The sequence below is a fragment of the Macaca fascicularis genome, chromosome 17 (genome assembly GCF_037993035.2).
Source record: "Macaca fascicularis isolate 582-1 chromosome 17, T2T-MFA8v1.1".
In the NCBI taxonomy this organism is placed as follows: Eukaryota; Metazoa; Chordata; class Mammalia; order Primates; family Cercopithecidae; genus Macaca; species Macaca fascicularis.
In genome coordinates, this window is record NC_088391.1 from 29034105 (window position 1) to 29050711 (window position 16607).

A 16607-nucleotide genomic window follows, 5' to 3' on the forward strand; every position below is an offset into this window, starting at 1 on the left:
CCTGCAATCTCAGCACTTTGGGAGGTCAAGGCAGGTGAATCATGAGGTCAGGAGATGGAGACCATCCTGGCCAACACGGTGAAACCCCATCTCTTCTGAAAATACAATTAGCCGGGCTTGGTGGCAGGAACCTGTAGTCCCTGCTACTCGGGAGGCTGAGGCAGGAGAATGGAATGAACCTGGGAGGCGGAGCCTTGCAGTGAGCCGAGATTGCGCCACTGCACTCCAGCCTGGGCAACAGAGCAAAACTCCATCTCAAAAAAAAAAAAAAAAGTATCAAAGAACTGAAACTCACCAGATCACCACATGCAGACAATGAGATGATCTCATTTCTTATTCATCATGATTGCTTTCTTACTCCTCCCTAGTTCCTGTTTTCCCACACATTGTTACATTTCTTCCCTGCCGTATAAACCTCTAATTTTAGTTGGTAAGGGAAATGGATTTGAGACTGACCTCCCATCTCCTTGGCTATAGCACCCGATTAAAGCCTTCTTCCTTGGCAGTACTCATCATCTCCGTCATTGGCTTTCTGTGTGGGGAGCAGAAGGACCTAAACCAAACCCTGCTGTTTTGGTAACAGAATTTGGTTCCCTGACCAGGAACACATTGCTCATGATTTGGCTGCTGCAGGCCAGGAATCTCAGAAGCCCTCCTAAGCAGCTGCCCACCCAATTTTGCCTGGAGGCGAGTTTTGGTCTCCCCCTGGTCCTGCTGTTGGCCCCAAACATGTTCCTGATTGCCTAGAAAGAGCACCCTTCGAAATTTGACATCTGCATCCACATAGGATAGTGTCCTTTGTGGGTCCAGATAGCAGGATCTGCTCCTCTCAATTTGGGAAATATTTATAGGAATTTCCATTTGCAGGTTGAACAAGCCCAACTGACTTGAGAGAAGCACCCTGTTTCAGTGTGGACATTCTTGGGTGCTTGTTTGTAATTGTGTGTTTTTTTTGTGTGTGTGTGTTTGTGTGTGTGTGTGTCCAGGTAAGTGAGTGTCTTGCGGGTACCACACAGCAGGATTGGATCCTCTCAATTTGAGAAATTTCAAAGGAATTTTATTTGCACGTTGATCAAGCCCAACCAATAGAGAGGAAGCTCCCCAAATGTTTCAGCTTGCACACTCTTGGGGCTTGTTTGTGGCTGTAGCATTTGGATTGTGTTTTGGTGACGTGTGCGTGCCATGGGAAATTAAAATTCAATACACTGAAATTCTTTTGTAATACTGTTTGACCCCAATATTGTTTGGAATCTGGAGTTTGCTGTTGAATGGGAAAGTGGGATGGAGTTCTGTGTATCCAGGCTTTTGTGCTGCTGTTCTAAGCAGGGTTGGGCCTGGTTATTTATTTATTTATTTTTGAGATGGAGTCTCACTCTGTTGTCCAGGCTGGAGTGCAGTGGCATGATCTCAGCTCACTGCAACCTCCACTTCACGAGTTCAAGTGATTCTCCTGCCTCAGCCTCCCGAGTAGCTGGGATTACAGGTGTGCTCCACCACACCTAGCTTATTTTTGTATTTTTAGTAGAGATGGGGTTTCACCATGTTGGTCAGGCTGGTCTTAAACTCCTGACCTTGTGATTCACTCATCTTGACCTCCCACAGTGCTGGGAATACAGGCATGAGCCATCATGCCCAGCCTTGGGTCTGGTTATTATGCAATGTTCTCCCATGGTGCTGTTTGGTTTCAGCATTCTTTGGAGTCTGGAGAGGTCTGGCCTTTAAAAAACAAATTGCCATGGAAACTGCTTTACCCACAATTTTGGTTCACAGCCTTCACTGGATTGCCTATCCAGGCAAACAAAGTATAGCCACATAAACTGGTGATTTGTATTGCTATCTCAGGGCTAGAGTTCAAAGGCAAAGGCTATTGTATCTTTGTTTATATATGTGTATACATGTCTATATATGTTTATATATGTACATTATAGGTTGTGTCTACCAAATTGGCTTATAAATAAAAAAACACTCATACATTAAGTCCAAAGTCTTTTTCAAGTTCACATGACTTACTTAAACCTTTAATAAACAAACCGGCTTTAAAATTATTGATAAAATAAAAGGAGAAATGTCTTCAGAATTGTCAGCATACATTTTTTTCTTGGTTTTATATTTGCCTCTGCTAGATATTTTGAGGTGTCAGGGTTTGGCATAGAAGGTTATAAAACTGAACCCAGCCTAAATAAATAAAATAATTTTTGTTTGTGTACCTTCTTTGTCAAATGAGACTAATTTAACGTTGTTAGCTGAATATTCTGAGTTACTGGCAAAAAATGCTTATATATTTAACTTTAAGTTTCTTACTTAGGTCCTGGCTATTTAAAAAAATCGTTAGCTGGATGCGGTGGCTCACACTTGTAATCCCAGCACTTTGGGAGGCTGAGGTGGGCAGATCACGAGGTCAGGAGTTCAAGACCAGCCTGGCCAACACAGTGAAGCCCCATCTTTACTAAAAAAAAAAACCAAAATAACAAAAATTAACTGGGCGTGGTGGCAGGTGCCTGTAATCCCAGATACTTGGGAGGCTGAAGCAGGAGAATCGCTTGAACTCAGGAGGTGGAGATTGCACTTCAAACTATACCACAAGGCTACAGGAACCGAAACAGGATGGTGCTGGTACCAAAACGAATATATAGACCAATGGAACAGAACAGAGGCCTCGAAAATAACACCACACATCTGCACCCATCTGATTTTTGACAAACCTGACAAAAACAATCAATGGGGAAAGGATTCTCTATTTAAAAAATGGTATTGGGAAAACTGGCTAGCCATATGCAGAAAACTGAAACATCTTATACAAAAATTAACTCGAGATGGATTAAATATTTAAACATAAGACCTAAAGGGGAGGGATAACATTAGGAGAAATACCTAATGTAGATGATGGGTTTATGGGTATAGCAAGCCACCATGGCACATGTATACCTATGTAACAAACCTGCATGTCCTGCACATGTATCCCAGAATTTAAACTATAAAACAATTGTTTTGATTGGTTTTGCTTACCTCTGATGATCTTGAGATCTATGAGAGCCTTAAGGTTCTTGGCAAATAAATAAATAAATAAAAGTCGTTTTTTATAATGTTTGAGCAGATAGTACATTTATTTTGCTGTTTGAAAAGATAGGTGAGAATTAAAATGTTTAAATGGTGTTTACTTTCAAGGTTACTCTTTTCATATTATTATTAATATTAGAGATATTGTCTTGCTTAGTCTCCCAGGCTGGACTGGACTGCAGTGGCACAATCTCGGCTCATTGCAACTTGCCCTCTTGGGGTCAATCGATTCTTGTGCCTCAGCTTCTTGAGTAGCTGGGATTATAGGCGTGCACCACCACCTCTAATTTTTTTATTTTTAGTAGGGACGGGGTTTTGCCATGTTGGCCAGGCTAGTCTTGAACTCCTGACCTCAAATGATCCACCCGTTTTGGCCTCCCAAAGTGCTGAGATTATACGCATGAGCCACCATGTCTAGCCTATTTCCAAGGTAATTCAATGAAATCAATAATTTGAGTTGGTTTCAGATGTTTTCCTTTAATGAGGAACAACAGTAATATGGGTACAAAATTTTAATGCTCAGGAAAAACTGGCCTTGTCCTTATGGAAATTATATTGATTGAGATTTTTTTCAAACTACCTTAGTTGTGTTTACTATTATTAACATTAAGTGCCAGGTGCAGTGGCTCACGCCTGTAATCCCAGCACTTTGGGAGGCTGAGGTGGGCGGATCACAAGGACAGGAGATCAAGACCATCCTGGCTAAAGTGGTGAAACCTTGTCTCTACTAAAAATACTAAAAATTAGCCGGGCATGGTAGCAGGTGCCTGTAGTCCTAGCTACTCGGGAGACTGAGGCAGAATGGTGTGAACCCGGGAGGCGGAGCTTGCAGTGAGCCGAGATTGCACCACTGCACTCCAGCCTGGGCGACAGAGCAAGACTCCATCTCAGAAAAAAAAAAAAAAAAAAAAAAAAAACAATAAAAAAACAAAAAACATTAAGTGGCATCGACTTGGATTAAGTAGTAACAAAAACAAGTATGAGACTTTCTAGTGATTTTTGATCCCAAGGTGTTTATCACTGATGGGCCTTCCTATGTATACTTGAAAACAAAATATCCACAAGTGTTTCATTGGTTTGAAAATTTTAGTGGTGAAAGTTACCTAGTCAGTTGACAGTACTGTATCTAGAAACCAATCTTGGAAATGTATGATGATGCTCTTTTATTTATTTATTTTATTTTATTTTTGAGATGGAATCTTACTCTGTCATCCAGGCTGGAGTGCAATTGCATGATCTGGGTTCACTGCAACTTTCACCTCCCGGGTTCAAATGATTCTCGTGCCTCAGCCTCCCAAGTAGCTGGTATTACAGGCACGTGCCACCATGCTTGGCTAATTTTTTTATGTTTTTAGTAAAGACAGGATTTCACAATGTTGACTGGGCTGGTCTTGAACTCCTGGCCTCAAGTGATATGCCCTCCTCAGCTTCCCAAAGTGCTGGCATTACAGGTGTGAGCCACCATACCTGACAATGATGCTCTTTTAAATAGCTGAAAAGAAATTATTGTGCGCTTGTTCTTACTTTGTGCTTGTTTTGTTGTATAGCATTTAAGTGAAAGGAGATTATTTATCCTCATACTGAATTTCCAAAACTGGTATTTGTATTTACCATATTTTAGTGATGGAGAGAAATGTTAGTTGTCTTACTTTGATAAGTTCCGCGTAGGACCTATCACATTTTTTATGCTTTTAGCCACAAATCTGTCACTAGAATGCTAGCAATTAGGCATATGCAATGAATAGCCTAACTACTTTAATACTGTGGTTTGAAGTGCTGCAGGCAGTAGCTCCTAAACCCCAAATCACAGTGCTTTAATTTGTGACGTATTAGAATGATAGGATTTTCTGCAGTAAAAATATCTATTAACTAATCCTTGTGCTGTTAAATTACAGGGCTTTGACTCTTGGGTCTGAAGAAGGCACCGACTCCTGCTTAATCTTGAGCATTGACACCAGTCAAAGCCTTGTCGTCAGACCCGGGAGAAACTGACAATCAAAATGATTGGTTTTTTTTTTTTTTTTTTGAGATGGAGCCTCACTCTGTCACCCAGGCTGGAGTGCAGTGGTGCAATCTTGGCTCACTGCAACCTCCACCTCTTGGGCTCAAGCAATTCTTCTGCTTCCAGCCTCTGAGTACCTGGGCTTACAGGCATGTGCCACCATGCCCGACTAATTTTTGTACTTTTAGCAGAGATGGAGTTTCACCATGTTGGTCAGGCTGGTCTTGAATTCCTGACCTAACGTGATCTGCCAGCATGAGCTACTGTGCCCAGCCGTGATCTGCTTTCAAAAGACACAGGGCTGGCTGGGCACAGTGGCTCACGCCTGTAATCCCAGCATTTTGGGAGGCCGAGGTGGGTGGATCACCTGAGGTCAGGATGTCGAGACCAGCCTGACCAAAATGGTGAAACCCCATCTCTACTGAAAATACAAAAATTAGCTGGGCATGGTGGCAGACACCTGCGATCCCAGCTACTCGGGAGACTGAGGCAGGAGAATCGCTTGGACCTGGGAGGCGGAGTTTGCAGTGAGACGAGATTGTGCCATTGCACTCCAGCCTGGGTGGCAGAGCCACAGTCCATTTCAGAAAAAAAAAAAAAAGACACAGGGCCAGAAAATTAAAACTATTCAATCCCTCTAGGCTCAGGGACTACTGCAGAAGAGGTAGGCACATGAGATTGTAAGGGCTGGTTTTGAGGGATAAGATTAGTTCAGGGCCAGGTGCAGTGGCTCACGCCTCTAATCCCAGCACTTTGGGAGACTGAGGTGGGTGGATCACAAGGTCAAGAGATCGATACCATCCTGGCTAACACCGTGAAACCCCATCTCTACTAAAAATACAAAAAAAAATTAGCCAGGTGTGGTGGCAGGCACCTGTAGTCCCAGCTACTCGGGAGGCTGAGGCAGGAGAATGGCATGAATCTGGGAGGCGGAGCTTGCAGTGAGCCAAGATCATGCCACTGTACTTCAGCATGGGTGACAGAGCAAGACTCTGTCTCAAAAAAAAAAAAATTATTTCAGTTTTTCTATAAATTAAACATTAACACCAAAACCACACTGAAGCAAGGCCAGCGTCTGGGCCTTCCTGGAGCATTAATCTACTCCTTAACAGAAAATTGTAAAAGATTATAAAAAGTTTATGGAAATCTTACCTTATGATCAAACTGATTACAATCGGATAGATTTGTTTATAAGGTTTTATTAAAATTAGTTTTAACATTAATAATATACCATATAAAGGTAAAATTTGGTTTTCTCTTCAACAAAATGTTCATGTAAGAGATAAGAGATTTTTGGGTAAAACTACAGAAAAAGAGAGTCTCTCCCTCTTAGTTGGCCTCATGCTGTCTTTATTAGGGCTTATTGTTTGGGAAGCTGAGTCTCCTCACTATCAAAGGGTAAGCTGTTTTGTATTATCATTTTTGCTAAATGAATGGCTATTTTATAGTGACCTGTATAATCCTATTTTGTGATGTCAGGTGTCTCAAAACTTTCATCTCTGACAAACTTTCCAATGGCAAAATTTCAAGTTCTAAATTCAGTCTTTTTGACCTCAAACTAACTTTTTTGGGTATAAGGTTCCCTGAAGTCCAAGAGGGATATATTACATTTATTTGGCTTGTTTGTTATGTTAGAATTATGTAGGAAGCATTGTCAATCAGAGGTGGTGTTCAGCTTCCTTTGGGATTTATTTATTTATTTATTTATTTATTTATTTATTTATTTATTTTTAGATGGGTCTTGCTCTGTTGCCTAGGCTGGAGTGCAGTGGCACAATCTCAGCTCACTGCAGCCTATGCCTCCCAGGTTCAAGTGATTTTTGTGCCTCAGGCTTCCAAGTAGCCGGGATTACAGGCATGAGTCATGATGTCCAACTGATTTTTCTATGTTTAGTGGATGTAAGGTTTTGCCATGTTGACGAAACTGGTCTTGAACTCCTGACCTCAGGTGATCCACCCACCTTGGCCTCCTGAAGTTCCGGGATGATATGAGAGTTCTAAAATTCTGATATGTCTTAATATATGTTGTCACACTATTATTATTATTATGTTAACTTGTATGCCACAGGAATAACAAAATACCCTCGTTAACTGTGCCTTTAACTATGGCTGTCTTAAAACTTTAGTCATCCACAATTGTAGTTTTGCTTTGATCCTTCTCAAAAAGTGACTTATAATCAGCTACAGTCCAGGGCTTTCTTCCTTGGGGAAGTTTATGAAAAATTCAACCTCTCGAATGCAGGTTTCTGATAACTTTGTAGACTGTGCCATTGGATTAGAGAGAAAACTTCCAGGGCACTAACTGAAATGCTGATATGTTCATAAAGATTGCTAACTCAATATGAAGCATACGAGAAGTTGATTGCATGGACTGAATTAATGGAGACTAAATAATTTTTTATGGTTTTTTCATTTGAAATATTGCTGATTTTTTTTGTTTTGTTTTTCAGAGCCTGGAGAATTTTTTTCTTTGGAGCTTTTATTGCCTCTGAGTAGACTTTAAGTATATTGAATACAATGTGCTTTCCTCAAACAGAATTTGAGGTATAGTTCTCTCTATGCCTAATTTCTTCATTTGTAAATTATTTGTGATTATTCTTAATTAATGGCAATGTGTTTGTTTGCATAAGTTCAATAAGAATCTATTGTATTTTATACTGTGACACAGGTGGATGAACTGGCTATTTACCCAGGTCTTTGACTGAAATGACCTTGTGAGAGGTTCCAGCAAGGCCAATTTAGGAGAGCCTATGTGGACAGTAATTCTTGCTGCACTTTCTGGGGTAATCAGGCCACGTTTATGGGACTGCAGCTTATTGTGCAGGTAGGTTTGTCTTGCTGACATTTGTCTTTGGTGGAAGTAGGGGACTGGAAAAAGAAAGATTGTTTCAGAAGAAAAGGACAGTATTAGATTAACCTGTGATTCCTGGGGGACAACATAGTTACCCATGGTATGAGGTTGCCCAGGATGCCCCTCCTCAATATGAAGAAACTGGAATGATCAACAAGATTCCTCATGAATGAGGAATTGATATTTATGTATATACTATATTATTCTTTTTTTAAGATTGGGTCTCGCTCTATTGCCCAGGCTGAAATGCAGTGGTGCTATCTTAGCTCACTGCAACCTCTGTCTCCTGGTCCAAGTGATTCTCCTACCTCAGCCTCCTGAGTAGCTGGGATTACAGGTGTGCACCACCATGCCCAACTAATTTTGTGTTTTTAATAGAGACGTTTCAGTATATTGGCCAGGCTGGTCTTGAAATCCTGACCTCAAGTGATCTGGTTGCATCAGCCTCCCAAAGTGCTGGGATTACAGTCATGAGCCAGTGCACCCAGCCTATTTTTTTCAAAAAACAAAACAAAAAGAAAAAAACACACAAAAACTGTAAACCATTTAAATTTGGCAGTGGAGGGTTTTATACCAACTTTAGTGACACTAAATGTTGTAAGTTGTGATAACCCACTATCACTGGACCAACCTGTACTATAATTTTTGTCATTATTTTAGAGTGTACGGTTAGAAGTTAACCGTAAAACAGCCTCAGGCAGGTCCTTCAGGAAGTATCCAAAAGAGGGCATTGTTATCATAGGAGGCAACAGCTCCATGCGTGTTATCCACCCTGAAGGCCTTCCAGTGGGACAAGATGTGGAGGTGGAAGACACTGATATTGATGATCCTGACCCTGTGTAGGCTGAGGCTAATGTGTGTGTCTATGTCTTGGTTTTTAATAAAAAACTATTAAAAAGTAAAAAAAAAAAAAAAAAAAAAAAAGAAAAAAGCTTACAAAGTAAGGATATAAAGAAAATATTTTTGTACAGCTATACAATGTGGTTGTAAGTGAAGTGTTATTACAAAAAAGTAAAAAAGTTAAAAAAATTTAAACATTTATAAAGCAAAAGAGTTACAGTAAGCTAAGGTTGATTTATATTGACTAAAACAATTTTAATTAATTAGTGTGGCTTACGTGTGCAGTGCTTGTGAAGGCTGCAGTAGTGTACAGTAATGCCCTAGGCCTTCACATTCACTCACCACTTACTAACTAATCCACAGCAATTTTCAATCTTGCAAGCTCCATTTATTTATGATAAGTACTCTATAGAAGGATATCTTTTAAAAAAAATCTTTAATGCTATATTTTTACTGTACGTTTTCTATGGGCCTGTGAGGTCTGTGGGTTCCCGCGTCCCCCTAAGGTCTGTGGGTTCCCGCGTCCCCCAGCTCCCCCCGCAGCCGGAACCGCAGTGGTCTGCTCCGGTTGCCAGGTGCAGATTCTGTTCCTAACCTAAGCCTGTGTGTTCTTCGCGGCTAACTGTGGCCCGGACGGTCTGGGTTACTGCGGTGGCCACCGCCAGAGCAGCCTTGGCGCTATGGAGGAGCCCGGGACTACCCCTCAGCCTTACTGGGGGCTGGTCCTGGAGGAGCCAAGCAGGGTTATGGCAACACTGCCTGAAGGCAGGAGACCAGATTCGACTCCTTATGGTTTTCCATGGGAATTGGTGATATGTGCAGCTGTCGTTGGATTTTTTGCTGTTCCCTTTTTCTTGTGGAGAAGTTTTAGATCGGTTAGGAGTCGGCTTTATGCGGGAAGAGAGAAAAACCTTGCTGAGGCTCTTTCTGGACTAATTGAAGAAAAATGTAGATTACTTGAAAAGTTTAGCCTTGTTCAAAAAGAGTATGAAGCCTATGAAGTAGAGTCATCTTTAGAGGATGCCAGCTCTGAGAAGGAGGCAACAGAAGAACAAAATTTGGAGGCAACCTGTGAAAAGCTGAACAGGTCCAATTCTGAACTTGAGCATGAAATACTCTGTCTAGAAAAAGAGTTAAAAGAAGAGAAATCGAAACATTCTGAACAAGATGAATTGATGGCGGATATTTCCAAAGGCATACAGTCTCTAGAAGATGAGTCAAAATCCCTCAAATCCCAAGTAGCTGAAGCCAAAATGACCTTGAAGAGATTTCAAATGAATGAAGAACAACTGAAGATAGCAATACAAGATGCTTTGAATGAAAATTCTCAACTTCGGGAAAGCCAGAAACAGCTTTTGCAAGAAGCTGAAGTATGGAAAGAACAAGTGAGTGAACTTAATAAACAGAAAATAACATTTGAAGACTCCAAAGTACATGCAGAACAAGTTCTAAATGGTGAAGAAAATCACATCAAGACTCTGACTGAACGCTTGCGAAAGATGAAAGATCTGGGTGCTATGCTGGAAGAAGACATAACAGATGATGGTAACTTGGAATTCGAAATGAACGGTGAATCAGAAGATAGTGCTAACTTAGACAATCCTCCAAAACGAGCTTTGAAGAAACTGATTCGTGCAGCTAAGTTAAATGATTCTTTAACAACCTTAGAAGGAGAAAGAAACGAACTTTATATTCAGTTATCTGAAGTTGATGAAACCAAGAAGGAACTCAGAGAGCATATTAAAAACCTTCAGACGGAACAAGCATCTTTGCAGTCAGAAAACACACAGTTTGAAAGTGAGAATCAGAAGCTTCAACAGAAACTAAAGGTAATGACAGAATTATATCAAGAAAATAGAATGAAGCTATACAGGAAATTAATAGTAGAGGAAAATAACCGGTCAGAGAATGAGAAACTTTCTAAAGCAGACGAAACGATCAGCCATGGCACTGGAGAGCTGGAGACCTGCAGAAAGCGAGCCAAAGATCTGGAAGAACAATTTGAGAGAGTTCTTCATTTTTATCAAGGGAAGATTATTTCCTATAAGAAAAAAGTAGATGGTAATTGTTTTGCAGCTTGGATTGCTGAAAGAAACCTCAATGATTTAAGGAAAGAAAATGCTCACAACAGACAAAAATTAGCCGAAACAGAGTTTAAAATGAAACTTTTAGAAAAAGATCCTTATGCGCTTGATGTTCCAAATACAGCATTTGGCAGACAGCATTCCTCATATGGTCCCTCTCCACTGGGTCGGCCTTCATCTGAAATGAGAGCTTTTCTCTATCCTCCAGCTTTGTCGGAGGGTCCACGGAGACTCTCACCTTTGCTTCCAGCGGGAGGAGGAAGAGGCCCAAGAGGCCCAGGGAATCCTCTGGACCATCAGATTACCAATGAAAGAGGAGAATCAAGCTGTGAGAGGTTAACCAGTCCTCATAGGGCTCCTTCTGACACTGGGTGCCTGTCGCCTCCGTGGGAACAGGACCGTAGGATGATGTTTCCTCCACCAGGACAATCATATCCTGATTCAGCTCTTCCTCCACAAAGGCAAGACACATTTTATTCTAATTCTGCTAGACACTCTGGACCAGCAGAACTCGGAAGTTTTAATATGCCTTCTTCGGATAAAATGGATGGGTCAATGCCTTCAGAAATGGAATCCAGTAGAAATGATACCAAAGATAATCTTGGTAATTTAAATGTGCCTGATTCATCTCTCCCCGCTGAAAATGAAGCAACTGGCCCGGGCTTTGTTCCTCCAGCTCTCGCTCCAATCAGAGATCCATTGTTGCCAGTGGATATGAGGGGCCCGTTCATGAGAAGAGGACCTCCTTTCCCTCCACCTCCTCCAGGAACCATGTTTGGAGCTTCTCCAGATTATTTGCCACCAAGGGATGTCCCAGGTCCACCACGTGCTCCATTTGCAATGAGAAATGTCTATCCACCGAGGGGTTTTCCTCCTTACCTTCCCCCAAGACCTGGATTTTGCCCCCCCCACCCCCACATTCTGAAGATAGAGCGAGTTCCCTTCAGGGTTGAGTCTGCCTTCAAATGAGCCTGCTACTGAAGATCCAGAATCACGGCAAGAAACCTGACAATATTTTTGCTCTCTTCAAAAGTCATTTTGACTGTTCTCATTTCAGTTGAAGTAACTGCTGTTACTTCAATGATTACACTTTGCTCAAATTGAAACTTAATGGAATTATAATTCTCAGGATAGTATATTGTAAATAAGGATGATTTAAATATGAATCTTATGAGTAAATTATTTCCATTTTATTTTATTCTAGATAGTATAACTATTTTAATTTGATGAACAAATCCACTATTATAGAAACAATAGTGGGAGTTTTATATATGTAATTTTGCGGGTGGGGAGGCTTTAAATTTTAAAGGCCATGGCCTTATGCCAAGAACTGTATTTACTGTGGGTGTAGCCAAATGTGAAAGTAACTTTATGCTTAATTAAATAAATTTTAGTTGATTTAAAAATATATATGGGTTGCATTATTCTTCAGGCATGGAGAGACCGACAGATCAAGAGTTGATTGCCACTGAAAAGAGTTTGTTACTCACAGATCCCAAGAGAAGGGAAAGTGCTGTGCCATGCAGCACCATATAGGGAGGCACTATGGTCAGCGAGAAGGCAGGAGTGATGGAAAAACATGGGCAGAGCCTTTATGGTGGTTTCCACGGGAAGGAGTGAGGCAAGATGAGCAGGGTTAAGGTTAGCTATTAAGTTTGAGTAATTTCAGCAGGCTCTGGGTATAGGGGCTGTCCCTAGTTGTCAGGTACCTGGCCCTGGGGTGCTTAGGGCAGAGGAACAGTGGCCTAGAGTGTGTGAGTCCTGTGGAAGGCTGATGGAGTAGGTAACTGGGGGCACGAGCTCTGGACTGGTTAGCTTGTGTGTGAAAAGCACGCTCATGGGCAAGTTGTTTACTGTCTCTAGGAACTGGCTAACCCTGGGAGGGACAGGCCTGGCAAGGTCAGCAAGGCCCTAGATGTCACAGCGTCAGGATACATTAAAAAATATGGTTAATATGGTATCAGAGCCTCTGTCTTCACGTGGCCTCTGATGAAGGCCTCTAGAGTGAGCTCCCGTAGGGGATGTCAAAGGCCATTCAAGACAGCAGAAGCCACAAGGTCATGTAAAACCTTAGTAATATTTTAAAGAAGATATTACTCCTAATATCACCACAGGGTGAATGCACACCCTGTGATATTATTTCTAATATCTAAAAGAAGATATTAGGAGTAATATCTCTCTTAGACATTACAAATTATATTTTCAAAGGATGTCCACCCCTGTGATATTGGATAAATACCTCCCTTAGAAATTACAAATAATATCATTACAGGGTGTACCCCCACTGTGATATTAGGAGTAATATCTGCCTTAGATATTATGAATAATATCACTACAGGCTGTATACCCTGTGATTTTAGAAGTAATATCTGCCTTAGATATTACGAAAGAGCAGCCGGAAAGATCTATGACCAGATTTCCCAAAAATGAGGAATTGATAAAAGAGGGGACTGAAATGCACCCAGTAGTCCCAAAGACAGTTCTTTCTGATGAAGATAGAAATTTACCCCTCTGGTCTTAAAGCCTGAAACTTATATTTGTTTTATCTGAGTTCCTTCCTCAGTAAAGGACCCCAGACTTCTCAAAAAGTATAAAGAACTGAAACTCACTAGATCACCACATGCAGACAATGAGATGCCAGACCCCTCATTCATTGTGATTTCTTCCTTAGGCCTCTCAAGAGTTCCCATTTTCCTACACATTGTTACATTTCTTCCTTGCTATATAAACCCCTAATTTTAGTTGTCCAGGGAGATGGAGTTGAGACTGATCTCCATCTTCTCAGCTGCAGCACCTGATTAAAGCCTTCTTCCTTGGCAAGAGGTAATGCCTAGAGCCTCAGCAGCCACTTTGAACTCTGGGGTGATCTTTGAGTCAATCATTGTCTCAGTGATTGGCTTTCTTTGGGGTAAGCAGCAGGACCTAGACTGAACTCCTGATGTTTTGGTAATCATCATGCATTTCAAATTGTGTTCCTGCTCTTTTGAACTAGTTGAGAATTTATTCATGGAAGTTGTTCTTCACTTTAAAAAAATTTTCTATAGCATCATTAACTTTTATGGAAATATATTTCTTCTTGAGTTTGTTACAGAAGTGTAGTCCTCAGTAATGAGATTTCACTCTGTCGCTTCTTATGACAGACATGTTAGAACAGCCAACAGCAGCACATTCACTTTCAGACCAACCTAACTTGCACCCACCATGCTCAAGGGGGCGGAGAAAAGTGCTTCCCTGGAGGAAATGAGACACCTCTGAATTCCCTGTGGACGTGCCCAGGCAACTCCAACAAGGGTGGCAGATTCCTGGAGCTTGTGGTGAAACAACAATAATCCAAAAGCTGTGTGATATTGGCCATCTCAATTATTTCCTTTTTCCTTTCCCAAATTGTGGTAGTGTTTCCAAACTACATAAACAAATGAATGCCATGATTTGAATGTTCCCTGCAAAACTCACGTTGAAATTCAACTGCCATTGTAAGAGTACTAAGAGGTAAGATCTTTAAGAGTCAATTAGGTCATGAGGGTGTCTGCCCTCATGAATGGATTAATGCTGTTCTTACAAGAGTGTGTTCATTAATTTGGGAGTTCAGCCACATTCCTCTCTCTGTCTCATGTACTTCCTTGCCAAGTGCTGCCTTCCACCATGTTATGATGTAGCAAGACAGCCCTTACAAGATGCAGACCTTTGATCTTGGACTTCCCAGCCTCCAGAATTATAAGCCACATAAACCTGAATTATCTGTAAACATCCTAGTCTGTAGCATTCTATTATAGCAGCAGCAAATGGACAAGTAAGTATGAAGCTCCTCAGGGTTAAGTCACTAAAGGCTTTGAGATCATTTGAGTCTAAAAAGTGCTGAAATGAAGCTTAGCTTTTAGGTTCCTTTTCAAGCTTCATTTTAAGTCACTAGGGTTAGGATTAGGTTTGTGTGCAAAATAAAAAATGGTTTGTACAAGAGAGAAACTTAGTTCTTCTACTGTATAGGTCTGATGGTGAACAGTGCGGGGCAGCTTCATGATGATAGGGACCAAGAAACCTTCTATTTCATTCTCTGCTGTGCATTGCATCCATTCTGTAGATCACTCTGTGGTTCAAGTGGCTGCGGAGGTGGTAGGCATTACCTTCTCATTTTGGTCATAAGAAGATGGGAGCTAGGAAGAAGGTACACATCCCACCCTTTAATGATACTTCCTGGAAATGACACATAACACATCTGCTCACATCCTGTGGGCCAGAAGAAATAAACAACATAGTGTATCTAGCTGCAAATGAGGTTAAAAATCACCATCATTATTCCCTATAGCCACGTGGTCAGCTAAAAACAAAAAATTACATTACCAAAGAAGAGTAAAACAGAACAGATATTGAAGATAACAAGCAGTCTCTAACACAGCATATAAGAATCATTATTTACTTTTCTGATAGCTTAAGCACTAAGGTCAAGCTCAAAGTTCAGCCTTTCACAGCCATTTTGTGTTTTTACGAGAGACAGGGTTTCACCACATCAGCCAGGCTGCTCTCGAACTCCTGACCTCAAGTGATCTGCCTGTCTTGGCCTTGCAAGGTGCTGGAATTATAGGGGATTACAGGCGGGAGCCACCATGCTGGTCTTTTTTACCCGTTTTTAAAAACCCTCTTCATTTAATACTAAGAGTGTCCTTGAAAGCTACAGAGAAATAAATCTTCCTTTCAGTGAATTGAGAAGGCCTTGGTTATTTCCCCTTCATTCACAAGATTTTTTTTTTTTTTGAGACTGGATTTTGCTCTGTTGCCCAGGCTGGAGTGGAGTGCGACAATCATAGCTCACTGCAGCCTTGACATCCTGGACTCAAGCAGTCCTCCTGTCTCAGCCTCCCCGGTAGCTGGAATGACAGGCACAGTCCACAACCCCTGGCTAATTTTTAATGTTTATTTTGCTGCTGTTGTTGTAGAGACAGGGTATCACCATGTTGCCAATGCTAGTCTGAAACTCCTGGGCTCAAGCGATCCTCCCAGCTCAGCCTCCCAAAGTGCTGGGATTACAGGCATGAGTCATCATGCCCGGCCCACTTCACAAGATTTAAGACATTATCTCAGACTCTCAGTGTCTCCTGGACCTTGGCCACAGCCTCCTATTGGTTTCCTTGTCTCTGCTCTCTCCTTACTCCAAACCATCATCTACCCTGCTGCTGGAGTTACTAGATCCGCCTATGTAGAATGCTTCTTTGGCTCCTAGAGGATAAAGGATTACTTCCTTAGCCTACATATGAGACCCGCCACTGTGGGCCCCAGCCTCCTTTCACCCCCGCTCCTGCCTACTGCTCACTGTTCCCTGGCCAGGCCTGTGCTTGTGCACATTGTCTCCTCTGCCTGGAATGTGTGTCTCTTTAGGTTGAGACTATGCTGTTTATCTCTGAAAAACTAGTTCTATTCCTCCCCCATCCCAAGAAAGAAGAGGTAATTGTTCCCTCTGCGTGTTCCCATTACACATTCTTTGTAGAGTCATGCTGTAATGATCTCTTCACAGATCTCTTGTCCTGATCACTCTGTAAGCTCCTCAGAGGCAAAGAACATCATGTCTTACCAAGTTACCTACATACCAGGAGCTGCCCGGTGCCTGATGTGAAGAAAACAGAATGCAGGAGAGGCTCAGCAAAAGTTAGTGGTCTGCCAGGAGCGGTGGCTCAAGCCTGTAATCCCAGCACTTTGGAATTTACCAGGGTGGGTGAATTATGATGTCAGGAGTCCAAGACCAGCCTGGCCAACATGGTGATAGCCCGTCACCACTAAAAAT

General features: G+C 41.7%; 1 protein-coding gene across 1 annotated transcript; it reads left to right on the plus strand.

Annotated features, from left to right (window-relative positions):
* Positions 1-9267: 9267 nt before the first annotated feature.
* On the plus strand, positions 9268-11994 carry LOC102130169 (cTAGE family member 2-like). The gene is given in 2 exon segments (XM_074021584.1): positions 9268-11764; positions 11766-11994. Coding segments are annotated over 2 exon segments (2412 nt in total). The 5' UTR covers positions 9268-9430; the 3' UTR covers positions 11844-11994.
* Positions 11995-16607: the final 4613 nt, after the last annotated feature.